The sequence below is a fragment of the Colossoma macropomum genome, unplaced genomic scaffold (genome assembly GCF_904425465.1).
Source record: "Colossoma macropomum unplaced genomic scaffold, Colossoma_macropomum, whole genome shotgun sequence".
NCBI lineage: Eukaryota > Metazoa > Chordata > Actinopteri > Characiformes > Serrasalmidae > Colossoma > Colossoma macropomum.
The window spans coordinates 461,775-485,757 of NW_023494799.1; the positions used below are offsets into that span (position 1 = coordinate 461,775).

The following is a 23,983-nucleotide window of genomic DNA, read 5'->3' on the forward strand; positions in this document are numbered from 1 at the left end:
TTTTTTAAAAAGTTCTATGTGATTAAAGGGTTTAGATGCAAACAAAGTCATTTAGAGTCGTTTGATGTGAAATTCACATTGATGTGTTCATTGTAGAGTAACTTACTGCCTCAGAATTCTTTACAGTGGTGGTGATAGGAACCAGGAGCCACGATGTCTACAACACAAATATGGACATTTTTAGGCACAATTTTAAGACAAAACTATCATAAAACAGTGTCTCAGTCATCAGGCAGTGAATTCATAACCATTTCATGTAGTAACTTTCTGTGAGGGAGCTTTTAGAGGTGGACGTCTGGTTCCTATCACCACCACTGTGAACAGTTCTGACTCAGCAAGTTTATCTAGAACAGAGCGTTTCACACCAAACCACTCTGAACCACTCTGATTACATCTTAACCACCTAACTATGCAGGAATTTTGAAAGTTCCACTTTAACACACACTTTAATATATATATATATATATATATATATATATATATATATATATATATATATATATATTATGTATGTATACACACACACACACACACACGCATCAATAAAGAAAACAGACTCAAACATACAACGAACGCAGATGGGAACACACCATCGGTGAAATCCACAATCCGGGGGGACCGGTAAACTAATATTTCAAGCAGTGCAAATAAATAACTCTATAAAAGCATTTTCCACGTTAATTTTCCACCTTAATTAATTAAGGAAGAAAAAAATAACATTCGAAACTTTCTAAACTAAAATGTGTTACCTGCGACAAAAGGAGTAAATATTGAAAATGTAAACCTTTCTCCCCCGCAACATGGATTTTCCCGAGCAGTGGTAGAGCGGCGGGTTTTATTTCCCACCTGTTTTCCGACCTTCCACGCAGGGATTGGCTAAAAACTCGCTCGCGCCCATTGGCCACACTCCCTATTAGGATAGAGCATTAGCCAATGCTGTTACAGATGGTGAGACAGTATTAGCCAATCACGGCGCAGTGGGGGCGGAACCTGTTCGTATACGGGTGGGAATTGTCGGAATGCGGGTAGGACTCGGCACAGCCTGCAGAGCTGAATGTGTGCTTAAACTGGTCCAGATTTGACAGTTACATAATTTTACATTAAACCGGGATTATTTTTCTCACAGAAATGACTGGCGGTTAAACTGAGGAGTGGAGAAGCTGAACTGAGCTGAGTAATGGAGATACAGACTGAGGCAGACGTCGCGGAGCGAAGGTAAATAGTACTGACACTAGGGCTGGGTTATCCGGGCGGCTAACGATGCTAACGATGCTAACGATGCTAAATGCTAACGCCGCCGGGCTGCTGTGGGAGCTGCTGCCGAGTTTGGCGCACCAGGAGCCGCACAGAGTGCAGCGACGTCCCTGCCCTCAGCGAGCGGCTAACGGGGATAAATATCTCCTTATAACGTCGGGGTCGCTGTATTTAACAAGTACAGCACTAAAAAATCAATATTTCACAGATTTTTAGCAATTTTTTTGTTGGTAATTTGGCTTCGGCGAGTTTTGCTCAGTCAGCGAGACCGACGAGGCTTCCTATTAGCCAGCTTCTTGCTCGAATTTTCCCGTTCCACCTTAAATGGTGAAGCATTTAAGGTGGAACGGGAAAATACGAGCAATAAGCCGAGTTCAGCTTCGCGCGACACCGGACAACATTAGCATCAGACGTTATTATCAGTATTAATGCAATGAGAGGTATTATTAATGTGATTATTAATATTTAGTGTAAGGTGATCAGTGATCTATCTCTCCCAGCTGTAGATGAGTGGTCGATCATCTGCTGCGTGGGCGGTTCTGTTTCTCTGGAACTCAGAAACGAAACTCTGAGAACCCTCAATATAACAGAACCTTTAATAATAATAATAATAATAGTAATAGTGAGCTGTTAGATACTGAACCCTGTTTTGTGTAGATGTGTGAGCTCCCTGCAGGGTCAGTTTGTGGGCAGACACACCTGATCGCACTCTTCAATTACCGGTCAGGTTTAGAAGAGAAGTCACAGCTGAAGTCCAGATCTCAGTCCTTCATGCTGAATGTGTTAATTAGAGTATTTAAGGCACAGAGACAGTGTACTGAATATTTAACATGTGGATGGTGTTTAAAGTATTTAGCTGTTAGCAGTGAAGCTAATGTAGCTGAAGGAGACACTAAGAAAAAATGATGTGAATGAACTTTGACCCCGAGTTAACTTCTGGAATCTTTCAGGTCAGTTATTTAAGGTGTGTGTGAGTGTGGGTGGGGACCAGGTTTATGCCACACTGTGGGGACCGAAACCTGTTCCCACAATCTTGTTTCTGTGAATTGCGGGGACAGTACATAGACTTCCTTTCATTTCCCGGAGACTTACCCAAACCTTAAGCAGAACTACTACTAGCCTAACCCTCACCCTGAACCCAACCCTAAACCCTAACTCTGACCTTAACCTTAAAATGTAATGATTTACACTGTGGGGACCAGCCCACAAGGAAGAAACATCCCCATAACGTGTGCGTATGTGTGTGAAACACACCATAAATATAAACAGTATTTGTGTTAATTGTGTTTACGTCCACAGTAACACTGTAATTATAATTTTTAAGCTAAACTCACAGAAATTCAAATGATATTATTCTGTATTCTGTTGTTTTTGATAGAAATATATCTGCTGTTTTTATTGTATGAACAATCATAATATTATTAGTAATAATAATAACAATAATAGTAATTATAGACTCAGTTTGAGATTTAAATAAAAGACCAACACAGTTGTTTTTGTATTTGGGATTGCAGCAAGCTGTGTGTGTGTGTGTGTGATTCAGTCATGTGCTTCTCTCTAGGCGGTGCACACGTGTGTGTGTGTGTGTTTGTTTTGGTTGGTTGTTGAACTCGTGATGAACTTTCAGGTTATTGAGGAATGGAGGCTGAACTGAATTTTCATTAAAAATATGTTTACAATACTGTGATGAAACTGTGTGTTACTGTAATTCACTGTACATTTGAAATGTTATTGCTATATGTTATAAACTCTTTGAGCTACGTTACTTCAACAAAAACCGTTTTAACCAAATCCAACCAATGATCCTGATTTCTTTTACATCGTGTGAATCATTTTCTGTTGTTGGAGTAATTTGGAGCTGTGATTGGTCAGTATGTTCACAGCACACAGTAAACACTTTGATTGGTTAGGGAGCTCATTAGCATATTGCAGCCCTCTGTGACGTCAGTACTGTTAAAGCGAATAATGTGATACAGCTGTGTTTTTATGTTCATGGTTGTTTCTTATTATGTGTTTTTGTTCAGGCGTGAACACTGGAAGCTTTTGTCCAATCTGAAGACCACCGTGGAGGGGCTTCTGTCCACCAATAACCCGAACGTGTGGTCGCGGTATGGAGGACTGCAGCGACTCCACAAGGACATGAACAACATCCTGAGCCACGGCCTCAAACACGAACAGGTAAACGGCCGAGGCAACAGTGCGAGAGAACAGCTGAGAGAACAGCTGAGAGAGATGTGAACAGCCCAAAAAAATGAAGTGAACAGGCAGACAACTAAGAGAACAGGCGAGGATGAATAGTAACCCACTACAGCAGGAATGGAGTTATGGAGTAAAACACACACACACACACTGCTGGAGTCAAACTGATCAAATTAATTTGAGTGTTATAAATTAGTATCAGTGAAACCTTACAGCACTAAAGACACTCTAATAGTGTTTATGCAAATGTACTGAGTGAGTTGATCAGTGAAAAAATTCCTCCAGTCAAAGACAAAACAGAGTCTTAATGACCTCAGACCTCGTCTATAACAGCCACATCAACCCATAACCAAAGTTCTCAGTATAAATGACAAAGATGGAAACAGCTGTTTGATTTACACTCTGTCTTCACTCCAGAGACGAGCAGAAAACACATCAGAACATTTAATTTAGCTGCTGTTCAGTTTAGCCTGAACGGTCGGGATCTAATAACATCACATTTCGCATCATTGGAGACAGTTAACAGTGTCTAGAACCAGAATGAAACCTGGTGAGGCCCCTTTCGCCGATACGCTGCAGTCAGCTGGAATAAACTCCACACAGTCCGTCAGACGTGCTCAGATTCACAGAACCGTCTTCAAGACCGAAACGCTCAGTTCAGATGTGCCCGTCAGACTCTTTAATCTACTGCACTGCATCTGTTTAGCACTTTAACAGTTATTCTCAGTTCTGCTTACTCTTTATGCCTTTAAACTTTATTCTAATTTTATTTTGATCTGTTTTAGTTTTACACTTTAGCACAGTTGTTTTTAATTTTTTTAAATTATTATTGCTGGTTTTAGTTTGTGTTTGTTTATTTAAAGGGCTGTGAATTGCCTTTGTGTATGAAATGCACTGTATAAATAAACTTGCCTTTAATGTGAGGAGCTGCTGCTCTCTGAGTGATTACTGACGAGATCTGTGATCTTAATCCAGTATGAAGCTGACATCTGAGATTTGAGCAGGATTTGATCATTTTAGTTTAAACCTTTGATACAGCGACATCTAGTGGCAGACATTTGAAAAGATCTTTCATGTGGATGTAGTTTAAACTTTGGCTTTCAACTAAACAGCAGCTGAGTTTGTGTATTTTCTTTTCAGTGGAAAATCTCCATTAAACATGCTGCCTAGTCCAGGACTAGACTTTAATCCCTGTTTATTAAACCTACCCTAACACTAAACTGCCACTAAGCTAATCGGAGTGCAGTTACCCCAGGAATTAGTGACAGTTTGTTTGTGTGTTTTATTTTGCAGGTGTATTATAAACAGAAGGATTATTGGCAGTTTGTTTGGTGTCTGCGGTTTATCAGCCCGAGCCTCGCGCGTCACGTGGAGCAGGTACAGTAAATACGGTAATGCAGCTGCGCTGCTTAGTAACAGCTGGAGTGTTAAAATACACCATAATGCATCGAATCATGGTGAAAACTGAAATCTCAGTTGTTAAGGATTAGAAATGTACACTCCTGAGTAATAAACAAGTCTCTCTCTCTCCCTCTCTCTCTCTCTCTCTCTCTCTCTCTCTCTCTCTCTCTCTCTCTCTCTCTCTACCTCTCTCTCTCTCTCTCTCTCTCTCTCTCTCTCTCTCTGTAGTTCAGTCAGTTGGAGCCGGTATTGAGCAGTGGTGTTTATGGTGTCGGTGGTGAGGGCTATAAAGCCGAGCGTTGGCTCCTCCACAGCCTGCAGAATCACCTGCTGTCCAGCCAGCTCAGACCCCTACTCACCCACATCACCAACACCCGCAAATACTACAGCGGTAACACACACACACACACACACACACACACACACACACACACACACACACACACCAACAACACCTGCACATACTACAGCGGTAACACACGCGCACACACACACACACACACCAACAACACCTGCACATACTACAGTGGTAACACACACACACACCCCCCAACAACACCCGCAAATACTACAGCAGTAATACACACACACACACACACACACACACAGAGAAAACCCTGAAAGTACATCTACACACACACTCAACACCTTTAAACATTTTTTATGTGACGGTTTTAAGCCTCGTAGTGAATCTGTGTAAATATCGATGCCTGGAGACACTTTTACAGCCACAGTTTTTAATTGACTGTAATTGACACACAAACACACAAACAAGTTTATTTCCTCTGAGCGCCGGTGGTTTGTGTGTTGGAGGTATATTTTCATGTGTTTCTCCTCGCGCAGATGAAGCGTTCCTGCTGAGCGAGCCGCATGTGTCTGCCATGCTGCAGTGTTTAGAGGCCGTAGAGCAGAACGACCCCCGACTGCTGGCGCTCATCGACACCGTCCGGATCAGAGAGGTTAGCGAGGTCCCTCTGCAGGTCACTGAAGTCCAACAGGGGTGTCACAAAGCAGGAATTATTTAGCACCACCGAAGTGGGTAATTTAAGCCCAGAGTGAGGGCTGTCCAATAGGAGCGTTCCTCAGTTCTCCCCCTACTGGATATAATCACAGAGGCAGTGCATGCAGTGCAGGTGTGGAATCAGCAGATTTCACAAAGTAGAATTTTCTCAATTAGCCAAATAACTTCAGACAAAAGTGAATCTTCAGTCTTACGTTCTCTAGCTAATTAAAAAAATGCTTTGTAAACTAGCGCCTCCTGCTGTTTGCCACAGACATGACGCTGAGCTTAACCAGGGCTAACTGAGAAAATCCTGCTATGTAAACTGTACTAACAGTTTTCTCTGGAAGTGTTGTGTTTTGTTTTATTGTGTGTCAGTGTGTGTAACAGCTGCTCTGTGTGTGTCCTGCAGCTGTCCCGGCTGAAGGAACCGGTTCCTCTCGGTCTGGTGAAGAGTCACAGCTTGTACCTGCTGCCTCCAGAGCGCCCCCTGGCAGCTGTCCGCAGACACACATCCCACTCCTCCCTCACAGAGAGCAATAAGACCTACTCACAAACTCAGACGGACTCTGGTTAGAACACAATACACAACACTTATACATACTACACACCGAACACTCTACACGCGTTGTACAAAGCTCAGTTCCAAAGAAACTGGGACGGTATGTGAAAAGCTAATAAAAACAGACAGCAGTGATGAATTTGTTGTTTTTGTTGTTTGGTGTCAATTTGTTGTTGTTGTTGTGTGTGTGTGTGTGTGTGTGTGTGTGTGTGTGTTTGTGTGAGGTTGGGACAGGAGCATGTTTCCCACATCACTTTTCCTTCAAAAAGGCACTTAAAAATTGTTCTGAGACTGAAGAAACCAGGTGATCCAGGGCCTTTATTGTCATATTTTCAGTTTATAAAGACACGTTTTCAGCGTGAGACATATGTAGCTCCGAAATGTGTTCAGTGTTAATGGTGCAGGTTACCCACTAACCCCGCCCCCCCCCCAATCATGACAGATGCTGGATTTAGAACTTTATGCTGGAAACAATCTGGATGGTCCTTGTTTTCTTTGGCCTGGAGAACACATCGTCCATTATTTCTGTAAACTGTCTGAAAAGTGGACTCATCAGACCACAATACACGTTTTCTCTGAGCATCAGTTTTCAGCCTTTTTCTTTATGTACAGAGATTTCTCTGGATTTCCTGTCTAATTTTTTCCCAGATGCTCCTTTTAAATCCTTTTTTTATTATGTTTTTGAACATTTCACAATGTTCCTAGTCATAAATTGTCCCGTCCCAACTATTTTGGTAAGTGTTGCAGGCATCAGTTACAGAATAAGGGTATGTTTACAAAACACAATGAAGTTGATGAGATTAAAGTTTGATTATATTGTCTTGGTAATAGTTTTGTTAAATTGCAGGTCAGCGTGGATTTACAAATCACTGCTTTCTGTTTTTATTTGCATTCCACTGTTCCAACTTTTTGGCCTTATGGTTTGTACAGTTTTCAGTACATCCTACACACTATGCACTCTGCTGTCCACATAAGGGTCCAGTTCATTCCTGCTAATGGCCTGAACTGCACACGCTGCTGTTTTCACTAATAAGCCTGGCTCAAATCTGATAATTTGAGGGAAAATGTAGAAATGTGCAGTGCATGTAGCTTCATGGACTGTGAATAAGTTCCTTTAGATTCAGCACACAGAGCAGGACAGGACAGGAGTGTCTTACTGAGAAACTGAGAAACTGAGAATCGGGAGTGGAGGGGGGGCGCAGAGGGGCAACAGAAAAGACTCTGTATGTGGAATTTTCTAGACCAATACTGAAAACCTGCATACATTAAGCCATGGTTCCTCCAATGAGCTGGAATTTACTCAGTAATCTCCACGTGTTTTTCTGTGTGAATGAGGCTCATTGTAATAGTGAATGTTTCATGCAGCACTTAATGAAACGAGATTTAATGCATTATCACACATTCTTACCACAGCAGCAGACTAAACTACAGTCAGATAAACTCCACTATAGTCTGATAAATACCACTGTAGTCAGATAAACCCAGCTGTAGTCGCTGTAGTCAGATTTAAACCCACTGTGTGTTTGTGTTGTTGTTTTGCAGAGGTCGTGGCACGCAGCAGTTCGATGAGGGTGGAAGGTAAGGTGGGCGCTCCGTGTGGGTGTGACCGTGATGATGTCGGCACAGGGGTCCCGCAGGTGTGTGTGAGTGAGCCCCCCAACCCTCCCCAACCAGAGCAGGCGGAGAGTGTGGATGGAGACGGTGACGATGGGCCAGAGTACCTCGCCATCGGCAACTTGGGGAGGCGGAGACACTCCAGCAGCTCCGCCCACAGCAGCGAGACTCCTCCGGTGCCCACTCGCTCTGCCCCCGCCCCTCCGCAGCCCCCCCGCCGCAGCTCCTTCTCCGACACACAGCGGGGAACGGGGCGGAGCTTCAGGGTTCATACGAGGTCACTGTCTGACACTGGGGTGGCACAGAAACATAAACAAGGTGAGAAATGGGGGGGTCGAGGGGGTCGGGGGGGTTTGGTTTATAGAGCTGCAACTGATTATTTACACGAACCGTTGTTTCATCAATGGATTAATGTAACTATTCTGTCAGATTCAGGTTCTTTAGTGAACACAGACGAACTTCTTTAGTACATTTTCAGTAAAACTTTTACCAAAGTTTTTTTTACCTAGTTTTCACGTTGTAACATCGTAATAGTGTTACATCAAAATACAGTATAATACAGTACAGACCAGCTCAATTAATATTGACACAGTAACGAATGACATGAAGTACAAGTTAAAGACGGAGAGCAGGAGCAGTAGATCAGTGTACGAATTACACTATCGGATTAAGTCCAGTGTTTGTGTTTCATTGGGGGAAAGAAGCTGTTTCTGAGTTGGACTGTTTTGATGGGCAGAGATCTGTAGCTCCTCTAAGAGACCAACAGCTGAAAGACAAATCTTGCTGGATGTGTGGGGTCAAAGGTCGTATTCTTCACTCTTTTTACTGCCTGTGATGCAGTGATGGAGAAGGGCCGCTGTCATCTTCAATGACTTATTGACAGTGTGTTGGATTTTATATTGGGAGTGATATATCGCTTCCTACACTTCCTGTAGTGTATTACAGTCTGTCAGAGTGACTGTGTGGATCATATGAACATTATAGAGCTTTTTAAATTAAACAGTAGAAGCCATATCGCCCCCTACACTTCCTGTAGTGTATTACAGTCTGTCAGAGTGACTGTGTGGATCATATGAACATTATAGAGGCTTTTTAAATGAAACAGTAGAAGCCATATCGCCCCCTACACTTCCTGTAGTGTATTACAGTCTGTCAGAGTGACTGTGTGGATCATATGAACATTATAGAGGCTTTTTAAATGAAACAGTAGAAGCCATATCGCCCCCTACACTTCCTGTAGTGTATTACAGTCTGTCAGAGTGACTGTGTGGATCATATGAACATTATAGAGGACTTTTATTTATAGGTAAAGAAAGTGTTTTTTTCCATAGTCATTAACCAGTAATTAATTTATTTGCTCGTTTACTGATCACTGTAGCTATAACTGTGTGTGTGTGTGTTCTGTTTTTCTCTCTTTCTTTCTGCTGGTTCTGCTGTTGTGCAAATGGACTATTTAGTATCTGTAATGTAGTTTATAGTCATAGTTTCTGTAGTTTGGTTTATAAAATAAACGCCAAGGCTAATCTCTCTGCTACTCCCTCTGCTAATCTCTCTGACTGTCTGCGCTCTGCCCTGCGGGGTTCTGGGTAATGTTTCTGTCTCTCTCTCTCTCTCTCGCTGTGAAGCAGGCAGCCACAGGAAAATCACCATAATAATAGAGGATCCTGTAGCAGGTCTGCAGTGCTCTACTGCTCACTCTCCCCCTGAGCCTGAACCTCCATCTGAGCCCTCACCTCCTCTTCTCTCATCCTCCTGCATGTCTCTCCGCTGCTCTTCATTTACCGCTTTGTTCTTCACACTGACTGTAGTTTTTATTTTGATCAGCTCTGAAACGCTGCAGAAACGTCTGAACGTTAAAACACAAACTTTCTTTCTCAGAGTTCGACAGTGGGTAGTTAGTGAACTTCCTCCAGTGAGAGAAACCAGGTGAAGGATTAAGAATAGTGGGAGTGCTGGAGGCGCTTCCCTCTTCCTCACTTTACAGTCAACCCTGTACACTGAGATTAGTACATTTTTTGAATGTAAACAGTAAAATAATGCATTTCGGTCATACTGCCTTTCACACTCAGAAGAAACAAGTTAAATACAGAAAACCTGACAAAGGAGGAACTTTTCATTTTCATTTGGTTTAGTTTTTTAGATTACAAGCTTTCCAGAGTTCACATTACTCTTGCTGGGTGGACCTGCCCTTCATAGACAGTCTTAGTCTGTGTTCAGACTGCAGGCGAGTCAGGTCAGATTTGTGTGTCCAGACATCACCTTTCTATCTGCATGGGTTGCCGTGGTAACGACGTAGGCGTCATTAATTACGTAGCTACGCTGGTGACATGGATTTCAGTCGTGGCTGCAGGAGAGATGGAAGAGCATCATCTCCCCTCCAAACTCTTCAGATCTCTTCATAATCATGAATCTTTGGAGCTCTTTTAGAATCCCAGCACTTCATCACTCTGGATTCAACACGTCGCTGTTTGTCGTGTTGCAAGTGAGGCAAAAGACACTTTGAAATCCGATTGGAGCGTCCGGACTGAGACACATCTGTAAAAATCTGACTGGAGTTGCATTTCAAACCATCTCCAAATGTGGTTTGGATCTGATTTTCAAAAATCAGATTTCACGTTTTTATTTACCAGATTATCAAAAAATCTGAATATTACAGAAATCGGATTCAGGCTGTCAGTCTGAACACAGCCTTAGTCCTGTCGTAATGAGGTGGCACCCAGAAATGGACAGTAGGGCGAGTAAAGGAGTATCAGTGCAGAGGAAACAGATTTTGCCTTCAGTAAGCAGAAAACACACTGCATGTGATTTAAAGTCCAATTTATTTATTATTTTTATTTATTGTTTTCATTTCATTCATATCCCCTGTACGCTGTGTCTGTGAGCCAGAATCAGAAGATACAGTTTCTCTAAGTGTAATTATATTGTGATTAACTGTGTGTGTGTGTGTGTGTTGAATCAGAATCTGCGGTGGATGAGCCGAGTGTGAAGAGTTTCGGCCCGTTCTCTCCTCAGAGCAGCAGCAGCAGCAGCAGCAGCAGCCACAGCTCGCTCTACATGGAGGCCAGTAAGTGCATCACTGTTTCACTGAGGAACACTGCACAGCCTGGATTAGTTCACACTGAGGGGGGCTGGGGGGGCGGTCTGATGAAATATGTGGGATTTGATTGATTGGTTTGAGATAAAATCATTGTGGGATACAGTCGTTTATATTGATTTACTCTGCAGAAGCAGATCTTAGAGCAGTAATTGTAGTTTTTGCATACCTGCAGATGGTTTTCAGTACAGCACTGTTTCTGATGGAATGTTCCGGAAGCCGTCGGAGGGCCAGAGTCTGATCAGTTATCTCTCGGAGCAGGACTTCGGCAGCTGTGCTGATCTGGAGAAGGTGAGGAGGATCTACTGCCTCCACATCCATCTGTTCTTTAGAGCTGCAATGCACTGATCGTTCAGAGTGACTGTGTGGATCATATGAACATTATAGAGCTTTTTAAATGAAACAGTAGAAGCCATATCGCCCCCTACACTTCCTGTAGTGTATTACAGTCTGTCAGAGTGACTGTGTGGATCATATGAACATTATAGAGCTTTTTAAATGAAACAGTAGAAGCCATATCGCCCCCTACACTTCCTGTAGTGTATTACAGTCTGTCAGAGTGACTGTGTGGATCATATGAACATTATACAGCTTTTTAAATGAAACAGTAGAAGCCATATCGCCCCCTACACTTCCTGTAGTGTATTACAGTCTGTCAGAATGACTGTGTGGATCATATGAACATTATACAGCTTTTTAAATGAAACAGTAGAAGCCATATCGCCCCCTACACTTCCTGTAGTGTATTACAGTCTGTCAGAGTGACTGTGTGGATCATATGAACATTATAGAGCTTTTTAAATGAAACAGTAGAAGCAATATCGCCCTCTACACTTCCTGTAGTGTATTACAGTCTGTCAGAATGACTGTGTGGATCATATGAACATTATAGAGGCTTTTTAAATGAAACAGTAGAAGCCATATCGCCCCCTACACTTCCTGTAGTGTATTACAGTCTGTCAGAGTGACTGTGTGGATCGTATGAACATTATAGAGCTTTTTAAATGAAACAGTAGTTTATGCTTTTAAATATGTTTTTGTTTTTAAACATCTTTTCCACAATCAATGTAATGCTTTGCTCTGAGAGCTGTATTGCGCCCCCTGCAGGAGAACGCTCACTTCAGCATTTCAGAGTCTCTAATCGCTGCGATCGAGCTGATGAAGTGTAACATGTGCCGGAGAGCGGAGGAGGCGGAGGAGGAGGGAGACAGCGACTCTGAGATCCAGCAGCTGAAGCAGAAGATCCGCCTGCGCAGACAGCAGATCCGCCGCAGCCGACTGCAGCCCAGTAGCTCTCAGCACGGTGAGCGCACAGCCTTCATCACTGCATTCAAGTGATGGTTCACCCACAGATCTGAAGTTCCTTTAGTTTTAGAACTGGAGCTACAAGGCTAATGTAGCTAACAGGTGATGGAAGCGTATACCCCACCAATTAGCATCACGCACAGAAACCATAAGCGAGTTTATTTTAGATTATTTGATAATTTGACACGTTTTGAGGCACAAAGCTGAAGTTTTCCTTCCACCTTAAATGGTGCAGCAGTTACATTCTGGCACCTCCTTAAATCCAATAAGATGCTGCTTGAGGCAATAGTTCAAGCAGTTAGCGCACTACTAATTGGTGGGTATAAGCTTCCATTACTTGTTAGCTACATTCGGCTCGTAGCTCCAGTGCTAAAACTGAAGATGCATTGTTTTTGTCATTGTTTTTTTTCAGCGTTCACCTCCACAGACAGCGGCTCACCGAAGAGTTCCCATGGTTCCTTTCCCCACTCTGACTCCGGATCAGCGGAGGAGGTGGAGGACTTCGAGCTGAGAGGTGGGAGAACCGTGTGGGTGGGTTGTGTTCATCTGTGCTGCCTATCAATCAGTCCTTTTTGATTTGCTTCCATCATTTAATCACATCGTTGTGATGTCATCAAACCACATCATGCCTAAATCCTCTTCGTGATCGTGTTAGTCTTTAAATCGGTTCATGCAGTTCTCTCATTTCTGTCCGCAGAGATTCAGACGGAGAACACAGACTTATTATTAGTTTTGCTTTAAGATGTAAACAGAGTGGTTCAGAGTGGTTTGGTGTTCTAGATAAACTTACCGAGTCAGAATTGTTCACAGTGGTGGTGATAGGAACCAGACGTCCACCTCTAAAAGCTCCCTCACAGAAAGTTCCTACAGTAAATGGTTATGAATTCACTGCCTGATGACTGAGACACTGTTTTATGATAGTTTAGAGAACTTAAACTCCATTCATGGTGGAGGGATACATGCAGGGCGTTGTGAGGCAAAATAGTCCCCAAAGAAAACTTATTATTTCAGATTTTCCACTATTTTCCATCATCAACATTCCATATAAACTCAGAAGACTCGTGTAGGTTCACTGGTGGTTCTGGACAGTAAATAAAATGTCTATATTTGTGTTGTAGTCATGGCGACCCCTGGTTCCTATCACCACCACTGTGAAGACATCAGAACCATTTCACACCAAAACACTCTGAACCACTCTGTTTACACCTGAGTTATGGAGAAATTTTGTACTACTGGTGGAACCCCCTTTAAAACAAGTTCTGCTTGAAGCAGATGGATTGGATAATTAGTAAGGCTGGCCTCAACACACTTGGAGGAGAACACTAACTGCTCGGTCTGGTACATTAGCTAACAGACAGGTAACATCATACTAAGTGATGGGGGAGGACCACCCTGCCCACCCAGGGAGAGGACAGTTATGATCTTACGGTCTCAGACACACATCACTCACTGGGGGTCGAGCACTTAGTCACGCACTACTGTACTAAACACACAAGTTGCATACATAGTTAATGCATCACACACACACACACACACACACACACACACACACACACACACACACACACACACACACACATCGTGACAGCGACAGTCCTGGGCTTTCAGCCCAGACAAGTGACAACCAGCTAGCACAGTGACCGTTATGATGCTATAGTTGCTCAATAGGAAAAAATGGCTGTACAGTGCTCTCACGTTTTAACACCCACAGAAAAAAGCTTGTCAGCTCCTCCGTCACTCTGCAGGTCTGAGGTTGGTGGCGATGTTTGAGTGGACGTGGTCAGATGGTCAGTGGAGGTTTTTATTAAAGCTTTGCTGAACACAGAGTGAGTGCTGAGTGTAGTTTGTGTCTCTCAGATGGCTGTGACGGTCCGGCGCTGCTGGCGTCTCAGAGCGGACTCTCACTGTCCCTCGCTTCACTCTTCTCAGGTACAGACAGACAGAGAGATGCTAATGCTGCTAGCTTGTGCACCTTGTGTGTGTGTGTGTGTGTGTGTGTGTGCGTGTGTGTCTGTTGTAGACTTACAGACATCACTGTAGTGCAGATAAACCTTCCTCACTGTAGCTAAAGGACGTCACTAAACTCACTGTAATCAGAGAGAGAAACTAAATTGATTGCGATAGTTTACGCTGCTTTTAGCTGCACTCTTGAAAAAGGTGATTCTACAAGGATTCATTAGTAAGGACAATGGATCTGTACAGAACGATGAACACTCAAAGAACCATTTGCATACTTAAGTGGTTCTCTGCATGGTGAAATGGTTCTTCAGATGGATGGAAAATGTGTTGTATATGGTTGTATACCTTTTTGAAAATGGTTCTATTTAAAAGGGAATAGTAGAACCCTTTTTGGTGCTATATAGAACCATATACAACACACTCTGCATCAGTCTGAAGAACCATTTGACCATGCAGAGAACTCTTTAGGTATGCAGATGGTTCAAGATTCATGACGTGTTCCTAAAGCGCAGAACTGTTCTCACCTTTGTGCTCTTGAGTGTTTGTAGATTCTGTTCTTTCCTAAGAACAAACCCCACATAAGAGAACACTGGTGAATGAGTCTTTGTCAAAACTGCTAAAGTGGGTTTAAGAAGAGATTTCCTCCTAAGAACGGTTGGTGAATGAGGCCCAGTGTCTTTACTAAAGAACCCTTGAAGAACCGTCTTTTTTGAGGGGGGTTGCTGTAATATGTGTCAGCTCACCACAGCAGGTGAAGGCTGAAACTGAAAGATGTCAGCTAACAAACTGCAGCAGCTTTTTATGAGCACAGGTTTGTTTACCTCACGTAAACCACATTTACATTCAGACAGTTTCCTCCTCAGAGAAAACTGCCGCCTCACTTTCACTTGAAAGCAGCTGAACTTTTGCTCAGCCTTATTTTTGGTCTGCGGTGAGAAGCTTAGCTGTTACACAGGAAGGTGCTAGGAGCTAGCGCAGCTCAGCTTAGCGCTCACAGAGACAGGCAGCTAACGCAAAATACCACTCAGCAGCATTCAGCCAACTTGGCTTCAGTGTGTGTGTGTCTCTGTGTGTGTATCTGTGTGTGTGTCTGTGTGTGTGTCTGTGTGTGTGTCTGTGTGTGTGTATCTGTGTGTGTGTATCTGTGTGTGTGTGTGTGTGTGTGTGTGTGTGTGTGTGTGTGCCTTTATCTGGTGTCTCTGATGGCATTAGCTTTATCTTTAATTAGCCTTGTGTCTGAAAGCTGGTGCGTAAAGCAGCTGCTGCCTCAGAGTGTCTGAAACAGACATTAACTCTATTAAATATTTTTAAATTTTTCTCTGAGAGCCCAAAGTCATTAGTTGTGTCCAGTGAAGATGACTGGGTGACTCCATTACAGATACAGATGCTGTAAATCAGGTTTTAGTGCTGTGTTTAGCTGCTTTAGCTGCTTTAGCGTTTAGCGCTCAGTGTTAGCTGCTGTGCTGCTTTCTTTCCTCAGCGTTCAGAGATTTTGCCCTTAAAACACTTTAAACTAGAGTAAATATAAATAAACGTGAATAAAAAGTAGGACGGATTTCTGTTTCAGTGGCTGTGCTGTTTTTTCCTGTGTTAATGTTCATTTTTCATGTCTGTTTGCTCCTCACTGCACTCTGCATGTGCCTCCATTAGCCATTAGCCGTTAGCGCATTAGCACTGAGTCTGCCTGCATTAGCTACCGTGACTCAGAAACATTAACCAGTGAAACTGAACTGACTATCGGAGAAATTAACCCTGTTCAGCTGCTCTTTATCTGAGAGACTTTTACAGTTTAATTATTTTTTACTGTAAAGGGGAGCTTCAGACAAAATTAAAAATTTAACCATCACTACACCTGCTGTAAACATGCCTGCTCTCCTATAATGGTACCTCAGTAACTCTATAGTGAGGTTTTCTGGATTAAAGACTAGATAAACCCCTTTCTGATGATGTATATTGAAGTTGGGAGGAACTACAGCTGGTTTGGGGGAGTTTTCAGGTGTACACTCTTAAAAATAAGCTAGCTTTGTTGATGCAGAAGGAAGCTACATAGCTAACGTTACTGCTAGGAAGCCGAATATCACCTCTGTGTTTATTAGCCTGTAGATCTTTATCACCACAGGGATTCACAGCAGCTGTGTGATGTATTTGAGTAATGCATTCTGGGTATTGTAGTGAGAAAACACTGATGGACAAGAAACTGGCGAGGCTGAGGGTTTAAATGTGGCTCTACAGAATCCTGCATAAAGCCACAAATATCACATTAAACTGTAGTTTTAGGCTGAAATGCCCCTTTAATGTACATCATCAGTAGCTGTGATTTCCCTCAGAGAGCTGATCTGAGCTGAGTGGATTAGTTATGAGGGCTGAACTCTGCTCTGAATCTAGAACAAGAGGCTTTTGTTCACAGTGTCAGAGATAAACAGGCTCTTATTGAACCCACACTCCACAAAATATGTTTCTGAGTCTTTAACAGTTCAGCTTCTGCTGTTTTTCTGCTTCTGAGTCCAGCTGTTTAACACCTAATCAGTAAATAATCTTTAATCTGCAGAAAGTATTCTGTTCTGCTATATTTGTTAGTGTTTACTGTGTATCAGACATACTGTGTTTTGTTTTCCGTCTTAGATGCAGATATTAAACCCAGCGTGACTCCCAGCAGGTCCTTCATCAGCTCCGAGTCTGTGTGAGTCAAACACAAACAGTGCCAGTTCATCAGTTTACTTAAATGCTAAGTAGTGATGCATCGATATGATCAATAGCAGTGCAGATACTGACTTTATTACACAGATCAGTAGATGGTCAGACAGGAATGATCCACATTCAGTAACTCAGTAGTTTTTTAGTCATAGCTGTTATAATAAATTTTATCAATCTTTTAGATCAATAAAATAAATATTGATGTGTGACACATCAGGCTGTATATTTATGTTTATGTAATTTGGTTTTATGAAACATTTAAGCTGAACATAGTTCTGATATCAGATACTCAGTGTTGGTTCAAATTCTGAGTTCAGATACTGGGGGAGTGAGAGTCAGATCGGTACGTCTCCAAAAGCTCAGTCATGCTTCACTTTGTCAGTGGTATTTCGTGAGCAAAAGCACTTCATTTCAGTTGAGTTTGCTGTGATTTTGTGCTGCAGATTTTCAGGGCAAACTAATTTTGCATCAGGTTCAACTTTGGTGAGCTTTGACATCTGGCAGTGTTGACCTTTGAGGGGGCGGAGCTTCGTATAGCAGCACTGATCCTCTAAAATTGCTAATTTTATCAGTGTTTACACTTATAAGCATTTTTCTAAATTTCTAAACATAAGTAGAGACTGTTTAATGCGCAGTCACTTTAGAGACTTTATTATCTTTTAGACACTTTATTCTCTTTTATGGTTTGGCTGTTTGTTTTTGACTTGCTGACTGCTATGTTAGCTTGTTGGCTAACTGCAGCTGCACACTGTCAAAATCCATATAGGAAAGTCTGTTCATCTTGGCAACACTGCTGGGTAGAGCTGGGCAATATGGCACAATGTAATATCTCAGTACTTTAGGAATGAATGTAATATTGAGTGTGTGTGTGTGTGTGTGTGTGTGTGTGTGTGCACGCAGTTCTCCATCTCTCCTGCAGTCGAACTCCGCCGAGTCGGTGGCGATGGGGCTGCTGAGGCAGTTTGAGGGGATGCAGCTCCCGGCAGCTTCAGAGCTGGACTGGCTGGTTCCAGAACACGACGCTCCGCAGAAGGTACATTAACTCTGTCTGCACATTAATCTTTCACTATAACCAGCTACATGTGTGTAATAATAAATATGCTCTCTATATAAATTAGATAGGTTGAGGTTGAAATCAGTTAACGTGCATTGAGGGCTGGGCTGTAACTGTTATTTCTATAATTTATTAACCTATCAATTATTATTATTATTATTAGTCTACTGTTTTGTCTGTTCAGTTTCTCTCTCTCTACCACTGTGTTTTGTCTGTGCAGCAAGCACTTACTTCTTTTATGGTGTATCGCCCCCTACACTTCCTGTTGTGTATTACAGTCTGTCAGAATGACTGTGTGGACCATATGAACATTATAGAGCACTTTTTAAATGCGCCCCTCTCTCTCTCTCTCTCTCTCTCTCTCTCTCTCTCTGTAGCTCCTGCCGATTCCTGACTCCCTCCCAATCTCTCCTGATGATGGAGAGCATGCGGATATCTATAAGCTGCGGATCCGGGTGCGGGGGAATCTGGAATGGGCTCCGCCGCGACCGCAGATCATCTTTAACATCCACCCGGCGCCAAAGTGAGTCCAAAAAACACTCTAATCTCACTGCAGCACCGTTCATACTGATGTATCGCTCTGATTATCAGGTGACTGAAGGGCAGAACTGTGACTCCAACAGTGCATTACGGTAACAGAGCTCTGTGTGTGGGTGTTTTTCAGGAGGAAGGTGGTGGTGGCTAAACAGAACTACAGGTGTGCAGGCTGCGGTACACGTATCGATCCAGGTACGAAACTAAGTGAGAAAATTCTGAGGTCGTAGTTCAGTGATGAAGGCCTCACTCTGTGTATTTAGAGTAGTGTGGGGAAATCTCTTATCTTTTGGTTACTGAGGTTGATTTTAAGATTAGGATTAGCTGTAGGTGTAGTGTTACTCAAATAGTGTTTTACATAAGTCAGTGGAGGTCCCCACAAAGATAGTAGTAGAATGAAGTCCCTTCAAAGATAGTAATATAGTGTGTATATTTCCAAAACTGTGATGTGTGTGTTTCTCTGACAGATTATATAAAGCGGTTGCGGTACTGCGAGTATCTGGGCCGGTATTTCTGTCAGTGTTGTCATGAGAACGCGGTTGCCGTGGTGCCGGGCCGCGTGCTCAGGAAATGGGATTTCAGTAAATATTACGTCAGTAACTTCGCCCGAGACCTGCTGGGGAAGATCTCAGGAGACCCGCTCTTCAACCCCAATGACATCAACACAGCGCTCTACAAGAAGGTCAAAGCACTGGAGACAGTGCGGGTCAGTACTAATATTAATAATAATAATAATGATCATCATAATCATCATAATAGAGTGTGGGTGAACTGATTTATGAACAGGCTTTATTTCTTTTTTTTCTAGATCTGTCAAAGTAATTAAAATATTAAACTGCATTTGCTTTACGGTGTAAATGAAATATTTGGTTTACCGTGGAACGAAAAATTATTTGAAAATACTCAAATTCATTGCGTTATGAAACAAAATGTCTGACCAGGTGTTATTTTAAACACACCGTTCCAACACTGTCACTTTCTCAGAACTCTTAGAACCGTATGGGGTTCTAACACCAGAGTCTAACTTCAGTCTGATGTTGTGCTAAAAGTGTTTTTCTCTCAAACAAACATCATTTTGTTGAACATTTTCTGTAGTGAAGTGTCCACTCAGCCGCTGTCCGTCATTACAGCTCCATTAGTGCCTCGTCACACTGAGATCTTTAAGATCTTCTGTCTGTTCTCTGTTCAGACTGTGAAGCTCATTGAGATGCAGAAAGAACAGAAACAGAAGGTTTACACAGTGAACAGTAAACAGGCTGTGGAGTTTTATTGAATCAGTCGCTGAACACGAATAAATGAATAAATAAAGTTGTGTTTTGTTTCAGGTTCTAAGAGTCCAGCTGTTCCACATGAAGAACCTCTTTAAGACCTGCCGTTTAGCTAAAGAGTGAGTGTCCAAATATTTCTGCATTGCAGATGCTTCAGAGACACAAACACTGTCAGTACTGAGTGTGTGTGTGTTCTAACAGTGTGCTGGATGAGTTTGATTCGGTTCCGGGTCACCTGACAGAGGATCTGCACCTGTTCTCTTTGAATGACCTCACCGCCGTCCGCTCCGGAGAACTTGCCCCGAAACTCCGCGAGCTGCTCCGCTCAGGCTCCGCCCACGTCTCAGGCTGCATGGTGAGCAGGAACTTGGCTTGGGTACTGTGGGTTCTGTGTCTTCTGCACATTCTGTGTGTTCTGTGGGTTCTAAATGTTTTGTGGGTTCTGCTTGTTCTGTGTTTACTGTGTTCTGTGCATTCTATGTGTTCAGTGGGTTTCACGCATTCTGTAGGTTCTGTGTATTCTGCGTGTTCTGTGGGTTCCCTGTGTTCTGTGTGTTTAGCTCTACAGCGCCCCCTGCTATATTTACACTGTTTTAATTCAGCAGTTCATCACGTACTGAATTGTTCTCGTGTACCTGAACGATGTTCTGATGGGAATCAAGGCTTCTGTATTCATGACTGTATTAAATAAATCTGAACTCTGAACGTTTATCAGGTTCTGCAGAATAACTTCTCGAACAGAACATGAGACACAAACAGCGCCATCGTTCTGCGGAGATCCAGCGCACATAGAGTTCTCAACTGTTCCGTAATTATGTATTATTATAATTATATATCTGTGAGAACACAAGCCGTTATCTAGTGCCGGGAACCAGTTTTCCACATTAGCGCTGGTTTCCTGTGTGAATGCACTGCTATGTACAGCTGTCAGCTTTTGCTACACATTCGGTCACAATTACTCAATATATTATTATAGATAACTAGTGTATAAATTTACTGCGTTTATGTCGTTAAATAATTTAATCATGCATTATTGATTGGGCCGTGAATAAATTAGTAATGTAACATACGCATATTAGTGAAATCTGGGGGGGTGTGCGAATACTCGAGCATTAGCTCAGTTAACTGTACGAGGTGCCAGTATTTGAATACTGAAGTCACTGTTCAGGTATTTATTATGTTTCATTACTGAAAGTATAAATATAATTATACAGATCAACTCAGTGAAACACTGTTTTTGTGTTTAAATGGCTCATCGTCCTCTGAGCAGAAAAGCTCATGTAGAAGACGACGAGTCTTCATCAGCACCCAGCGCTGTACTGTTAGCTTTAGTGTAGCATTAGCGCATTAGCTCATCTGAATGGGCAGCTTCTATTATTCATCCACCACAAACCTACAGATTTCCCTCTGCACTTTTGAATTATTACAGGTTTTGAAATATTTCTCCGCTCGCTGCTGAATGTTTGTGCGACAGCAGCGCCGTCAGCTAAAAACGTACAGCGCTGCGTTAATTTCAGCTTAAAATTGAAAACTGACTCAGTTCTGTGGTTGTTTGTGGTTTAATCTCCAGCTCTGCCAGGCGAAGGGCTTTGTGTGTGAATTCTGTGGTAACGACAAAGACATTATCTTCCCCTACGAGCTGAACAAGTGCCAGCGGTGTGAAGGTGAGCGCCCCCTGCTGCTGGGAGGACTGATGGTGTATATATTATTATGTCTGTAATAAAAGACCTGAAAGTGCTGGATTACCGGTTTGTTGTCGTCTGCTGAGTAAATCACTGTAAATGTGTTGCAGAGTGTAACGCCTGCTACCACAAGACGTGCTTTAAAAGCGGTCGCGACTGCCCGCGGTGCCAACGGCTCGCCGAGAGGAGAGAGAGGATGGCCCGCAAAAACATGGAGGAGGACGAGGAGGAAGAGGACGAAGGGGGGACGTAGCAACAGAACAAAAGCACAGAGATGCACAATTATGGGATATATTTTACACAAAGCAGGATTACTCAGTTAGCCGGGGAACTTAAGCCCGAAGTCAAGCTATACAGCAGGGGGCGCCGTTGCACAATGCAATGTTGCAGAATTACTCAGTTATCCAGATAACTTAAGCCTACTGCTTTGTGAAACGCCGCCTCCTGTTGTTTGCTTAAATGCACTGCACACTGCTTTTGTGTCGCTCATGAGTTTTTCAGCTTTGAACGGGGAAGCGTTTTACTGCAGCGGTTCAGTTTGTATATTTGCCTCATTTTTGAGATATGAAATCATATTCCGTTTAAGGTGTTATTGCAGAAGTTGTATTCTGCCTCCGTCCGCGTTTGATTTGTTTTTGTTTTTCTGTTACTTTTAATCGTAGGAAAGGCAGGTAAAGAGTACAGAGGAGATTTTATAAGTCACTGGAAGAAGTTCAGAAACGTCAGTCAGTTTTATTTATTTGTTTAAATGTTGTTTGTCTTCGTTCGTGCTGTGACAAAGCCTTTGTGCCTCTCGTGGCCGCTGCTCCTCCTGCTGCTGTAGATGTGATTCGTTTTGCACAGTATCTGTGTCGCAGAGAGGAGACGGAAGCTTTAAGACAAAGTTTGTCGTTTTAACAGCAACTCAAGGCACTTTGTGTTTTTGTTTAAAAGGATGACCGTCTGTTTTTTGGGATTATTTCATTTGCACTAGTACGATGTTGCTTTAAGGAGGAGAAAAGTATCATCACGTACACTCTTAAAAATAAAGGTTTCTAAAAGGCTCTTCGCTTCTAGATAAAACCTTTTACTGCTGCTGTATCTTCACATTGTTTTTCACTTTAATATGTTATTTACATGGTTCTGTAAAGGGGAATTCCACTGACTTTTCATAATTCCTCCATAGCTCAGTGTCTGAGATGTAAACAGAAGGATTCAGAGTGGTTTGGTGTAAAATGGTTCAGATGTCTTTACAGTGGTGGTGATAGCAACCAGGGGTCGCCATGACTACAACACAAATATAGACATTTTATTTACTATCCAGAACCACCAGTGAACCTACACGAGTCTTCTGAGTTTATATGGAATGTTGATGATGGAAAATAGTGGAAAATCTGAAATAAGTTTTCTTTGGGGACTATTTTGCCTCACAGCGCCCTGCATGTATCCCTCCACCATGAATGGAGTTTAAGTTCTCTAAACTATCATAAAACAGTGTCTCAGTCATCAGGCAGTGAATTCATAACCATTTCATGTAGGAACTTTCTGTGAGGGAGCTTTTAGAGGTGGACGTCTGGTTCCTATCACCACCACTGTGAACAGTTCTGACTCGGTAAGTTTCTTTAGAACGGAGCGTTTCACACCAAACCACTCTGAAGCACTCTGATTACATCTTAACCACTTAATTATGCAGAAAATTTTTGAAAACTTTGGTGGAATTCCCCTTTGAAAGGTTCTTTATTGAATCAAAATAGTCCCCCCCTGATGTCGCTCCAGTGGACCAATTTTTGGCACCTTTATTTTTAAGAGTTTAGTACAAAATCCCACTGAAGCCTGTTCTTCAGAAGAGTCTCTGTCATCTCTCTCTAGTTTAACTCCACATCTGCTTCAGCTGTTTGTCTTTATTATTAATCTTAATCCTAGCATCACTGCACAGGATCAACGTCCAGTCCTTCACTGAAAATCAGATCATCACCGTGTTTGGTTGGTTAATCAGTGCAGGTTTATTCACACTTCTGTAGGTTTATATCAGATCTCATTATAAGCGATTATAAGCTGCAGATTCCTCTAAGTATTGATTAGCTGCAGCAGCTTCAGACTGAACCTCTAAATGTCATTCCATAGGTATGAAATACTTGCATAAATATTCTGTAATTCAGTTTATTTGCTGTATTTGTCATTAATGGGTTTGTTGGGTGTGTGTTTTGATAACTGACTCCTTTCTGAGCAACATCAGCCTCACGGATTAGAGAGAAACTGAGGTGTAAATGAAACAGACTTGTTTTCTGGTATGAAAGTTTATTTAAAATGACCTGCTGTTTGTGCTGTTTTCTGCAATAAGAGTCATTTTGTAACTGAGTTAAAGTTAAAAAGATGAAGTTAAA

The 23,983-nt window shown here is 42.4% G+C and overlaps 1 protein-coding gene across 2 annotated transcripts; it reads left to right on the plus strand.

The window, feature by feature from the left end:
• Positions 1-987: 987 nt before the first annotated feature.
• Positions 988-22,178, plus strand: rubcn (rubicon autophagy regulator). 2 transcript variants are annotated; one of them, XM_036586494.1, is made up of 22 exons: positions 988-1,025; positions 1,127-1,215; positions 3,279-3,432; positions 4,747-4,830; positions 5,083-5,245; positions 5,698-5,813; positions 6,267-6,426; positions 7,959-8,348; positions 10,990-11,094; positions 11,300-11,415; positions 12,232-12,427; positions 12,842-12,943; positions 14,287-14,358; positions 17,011-17,068; positions 17,983-18,115; positions 18,514-18,659; positions 18,801-18,865; positions 19,138-19,376; positions 19,996-20,057; positions 20,140-20,293; positions 21,509-21,602; positions 21,731-22,178. In XM_036586494.1, the coding sequence occupies exons 2-22, from the start codon at positions 1,178-1,180 to the stop codon at positions 21,871-21,873; spliced, it is 2,790 nt and encodes a 929-aa protein (XP_036442387.1). In that variant the 5' UTR covers positions 988-1,025; positions 1,127-1,177; the 3' UTR covers positions 21,874-22,178. The 2 variants fall into 2 exon arrangements, with proteins under 2 accessions (XP_036442387.1, XP_036442388.1); XM_036586495.1 differs by lacking the exons at positions 988-1,025; positions 14,287-14,358 and having other exon boundaries at positions 1,032-1,215.
• The last annotated feature ends 1,805 nt before the right edge of the window (positions 22,179-23,983 follow it).